Source organism: Pteropus vampyrus, unplaced genomic scaffold (genome assembly GCF_000151845.1).
Source record: "Pteropus vampyrus isolate Shadow unplaced genomic scaffold, Pvam_2.0 Scaffold461, whole genome shotgun sequence".
Classification (NCBI taxonomy): Eukaryota; Metazoa; Chordata; class Mammalia; order Chiroptera; family Pteropodidae; genus Pteropus; species Pteropus vampyrus.
In genome coordinates this window covers 1,520,995-1,525,484 of record NW_011889242.1, presented here as the reverse complement: position 1 = coordinate 1,525,484, position 4,490 = coordinate 1,520,995, and the positions used below count along the sequence as shown (strand labels likewise).

Below are 4,490 nucleotides of genomic sequence, written 5' to 3'. Positions count from 1 at the left end.
GCAGCAGGAGGGGAGGCCCTGTGGTGCTGCTCTGGAGATAACTACCTGCAAGAGAGGGGAAAGCAAATCAAGAGATGATTAAAGAGACATCCCTGGGCATGTCCTCAGGGTGGGGAGAGATGAAGCAGTTGACCTAGGATCCCAGAGCAAGAGCCCAGGAAGGACCTTGGAATCCACCCACAGGACTGTGGGGCCCTGGAGACCAGAGTGGCACGGTGCAGGGGGTGGATGCTGAAGACAGTTCTGATGGAGATGCTGGGAGACTCGTAGGGCTGAAGGTGGGCGTTCAGCAAGAGGCGGTGGTGCTAGCTTATAAGTCCAGTAAAGAGATTGCCAAGCTGAAGTAAAGACAGGAACGTGGTTATATAAAAGAATGTGCGTGTGTGTATGTGTGTGTGTGTGTGCGTACCTGTACACATACTCCCTGCTTCTTATGTGGATGGACTTGGCAAATGATCCAGGATGTGGAGAAGTGACAGAGAGGACTCAACAATGACTTTTATTCAACATGTAATTATCAAGCAGGCTGTACATTTAAATTGCACTCTGAAGTATCACCCTGAGTGGGATAATGCTTAGTAGCTATTATGAATGGTTGAGCTAGAATAAAATTACATCTGAATTGTGGATACATCTGATTTAAATTGAGTGAACGCTTTGGTATTATTACAGGAATTTTGCCCTCGGAGTGCACTTATTAAGATCAGCCAGAACAAGTATGCTCTCTCTTGCTCTCATATAAAGTCACCCCCAGTCCAGGAGGATCCAAAAGTGTAAGTGGCTCCCCCTTCTCATTTCCCGAATTATATTTATATTTTTGCACCTAGAATCAGTTTCTGAGTTGAGATCCATTCCTACTTAAAATGTAGTTCTGTGATTATTCTTCCTTCAGTGTCACACCTTTTACCTACCGGTTATTTGTCTATCTTAGGGGCCCCCAATCCCCAGGCCTCGGACTGGTACCAGTACGTGGCCTGTTAGGAACCAGGCCTCACAGCAGGAAGTGAAAACAGTGGGGCTAACGAGTGAAGCTTCATCTGTATTTGCAACCACTCCCAGCGCTAGCATCACTGCCTCAGCTCCACCTCAGATCCTCAGGCATTAGATTCTCATAGGAACACTAGTCCCTTATGCCCAAAAGGTTGGGGACCATTGGTATCTGGTTCTAATCTCAAATCCAGCATTAGTTTACTGACCTTTCAGAGAAGCATTCACCCTTGTCATGAATCTGAAGAAATTATTCCCTTTTTATTTGTTATGATTCAAGGTCTTCTAATGAAGTCCAACTATGAAACAGTTAGTTGCAGTTGAGAACAATCACCTGTATGCCTCTCCCCTTGGGGGTCAAGAGTGGAGCTCTGGCCCTGGCTGGCCTCTCTGCCTCACTTTTTGGGTGCTTTTAGTAAACCTGAAAAACTCTACTTCCCATTCTTCCTTCTTTGTTGCTCTTCTTTCTGAGAGGTTATAGGTTAGAAACTGGACTGCGATCAGTCCTAACACATGGGAAACAGAAAACCTTCAATGAGGAAATGCTGTGTGTCAACTTAGTCTACTCTGGAGGGGGGCTATCTGAGGGGCTTGGCAGTAGCGTGGTACGTAAGACTAGGTTTCAGAGGACAGGCTTAGTGAGTACAGCTTTATAATGTGAGTTCAAGACAGGTCTCTGACAACCTGGCCTCACAGAACTTACACATCTACACAGGCCCTGGCCTTAGATTTAAAGATAATTTTGTGGCTTCCTAGGAAGCCTTTTTCCAATGATACTGCTATTGATCAGGCTATTTTTTTTTTATTATGGTAAAAGATACATAACAGAAAGTTTATCGTTTTAACTGTTTTTAAGCATACAGTTCAGTACATTCATATTATTGTGCAGCCAAAATCGTTATTCATCTCTAGAACATTTTCACCATTCCGCTCTGAAATTGTCCCCACTGAACACTAACTCCCCCTCCCCCAGCCCCTGTCAACCACTATTCTACTTTCAATCTCTATGCATTTGATGTTCTAAGTACCTCATATAAGTGGAATCACACAGTATTTGTCTTTTTGTGACTGGCTTATTTCACTCAGCATAATGTCCTCACAGTTTAACTGTGTTATAGCAAATGCCAGACTGCCTTCCTTTTTAAAAAGCTGACAATATTCCATTGTATATGTGTACCATATTTTGTTTATTCACTTACCGTCAATGAACACTTGGGCTGCTTTCTATTTAGAAATAGCTAAAAAATATTTTCCCATTCTCTTAATTTTTTCTTGACAATTTCCAAAAGATCTGAAGCAGCCATGGTCAAGTTATTCAGATTGAAGGCTGGGTGATCAAGGTGGCAGATACTGATTATGGGGACAAAATACAGTTTAACACCAGGTAGCTTGGTGTCCTTAACTTACCCTGAAAGCTCTGAAAAAGGCAAGTTCCTAGATGGTGTGCTGTGATGGCATGCTGGAATGAAGTCAAGGTGTTCCCAGGACACCTTTGGAGGACAACATTTCTGGATAAATAAATTGTCCAGTATAGTTTTGTTTTCTTTTTTGGGGGGGGATACCCTTTTACCAACATCTCTCCATTTTCCATCCCCAGCTCCCAGCCCCTGGCAACCACCATTCTCCTCTGTGTCTATGAGTTTGACTTATTTTAGGTTTCACATATGAGTGAAATCATATAGTATTTGTCTTTCTATCTGACATATTTTACTTAGCATAATACCCTCAAGGTCCATCCAGTATTATCCCAAATGGCAAGATTTCCTTATTCTTTACTGCTAAATTATATTCATCACATTTTCTTCTTCTATCCATCCATCGATGGACACTTAGATTGTTTCCATATCTTGGCTATTGTGAATAATGCTGCAATGAACACAGGGGTGCAGATATCTCTTTAATATAGTGATTTCATTTCTTGTGGATAAATATCTAGAATTATGGTACTTCTGTTTTAAATTTTTTGAGGACCCTCCATATTGTCTTCTATAGCGCCTGTACCAATTTACGTGCCCACCAGAAGTGCATGAGGGCTCCCCTATCACTACATCCTTGACAGTGCTTATTATCTCTTGGCTTGGATATCTCTGTAGATATAGCCACTGTCTGGCCCAGGGTGACCCTAATTTCTCCCTCTAGGGTGGACGTAGACAAGAACTCAGCTCTCCTAACATGGCCCATCAAAGGAGCTGACACTGCAGATTTACAGGAGCTGAGGCAAGAGAACCCTAGAAGGAAGAAAAAGAAATCTGCCAAGAGGCTGCCTCTGCAGGAGGTGGTGTCCTCGGACTCAGAAGATCCTTCCCATGACAACAGGTCCCAAGACTCCTACCCCAAGAGACACCCCAAGCCCAGGGTGGGAGGGGGACAATATCATTGATCTCCGGAACACCTTGAAATCTCTCTCAAGAGTAGTGCCCATGAGAGCACTCCCCAGTTTCTGGGCCACCTTAAGTCCCAATATAGCAAAAACTCTTAACACCCTTAAATAATGCTGACATCCACTTCCCCAGAGAAGGTCCCCTGCTGGAGGTCTGGGAGGCAGCTAGCCACACCACTGCTGCCACACCTCCACCTGAGCAGCCCCACTTTGCACTCATAGAGCCACCCACAGCAGCAAAGGGCTGAGGATCGTTGCCAGGAAACCTTAAAGAAGTCTAGTGGCAGCTCTGTGTAAGAGAGCCAGCGTTCCCCCAGGGCTGCCCAGACCTCAGCCCTCCGACACTGTGGACCCTGCCCCTCTGCTGAGGTAAGGCTGCCCGCCTTCGTTCTGCCCCTGCCCACCCTGTCCAACAAAGGTAGACTGCCCTGCCACCCCCGCCTGGATCTCCTGCCTGTTTGAGCTCTTGGTTTTGTCTTTCCCCGACCCTTCTTTATCCTGTTCTTTCCCATCCTCACAGAACTGTGCTCAATCTTCTGGTAGATTCTCCACATCCAGAAGTTCCATCTGACAGGTTACTGTCATAAGATTTTCAAATTTTTTGGAAGTCAGTTATAATCACAAGCCTGAAGTCTCGTTTTAAGTCGATTATCTCATATGAATTAGGGATTTTGTCACTTAGTGTTAGGACTGAAATTGAGCCCTATGAACTTGTAGGAGAACTACAAGACTAAATATACCCTATTTTACTGTTAATCAGGAAATTTTTATTGAGCCCTTCCTAATTATTTTTGTCTGTAGTCTGTTGTAGGTACCTCTAATTGAGCACAGAGCCAGAATAAAAACTCTTACATTGGAAACATTTCAAAATTATTGGGTTGTTTGTTTCTATTTTCTTTGAACACATTTTTGCAATAGCATATAAAAGTATTCACTTCTGTTCATTAATTTCTTTAATTAGCTTTATTAATTTCAAAAATGAAATAGCTCTCCCAAATTCTCCTCTTTTAGTCAATACTAGCTTTGGAGCTAGATAATAATAGGGTACAGATTATTAATAAGAAAACTATTGGTTGCTTTTCGCAAACAGGAAAGTTAGGGCAGTGTTCCAATACTGTGAAAA

The 4,490-nt window shown here is 43.3% G+C and overlaps 1 protein-coding gene across 8 annotated transcripts in view; it reads left to right on the top strand.

Annotated features, from left to right (window-relative positions):
• VWA3B (von Willebrand factor A domain containing 3B) overlaps nucleotides 1-4,240 on the top strand; it is a 137,040-nt gene extending 132,800 nt beyond the window's left edge. For 7 of the 8 annotated variants that reach the window (XM_023524306.1, XM_011381973.2, XM_011381972.2 and 4 more), the window contains one exon: nucleotides 3,127-3,717. In XM_023524306.1, coding sequence (XP_023380074.1) covers nucleotides 3,127-3,367 — 241 coding nt within the window. In that variant the 3' untranslated portion in view covers nucleotides 3,368-3,717. Of the gene's footprint in view, nucleotides 1-3,126 lie in introns of all 8 variants that reach the window. The other variant, XM_023524304.1, reaches the window with a different exon arrangement.
• Nucleotides 4,241-4,490: the final 250 nt, after the last annotated feature.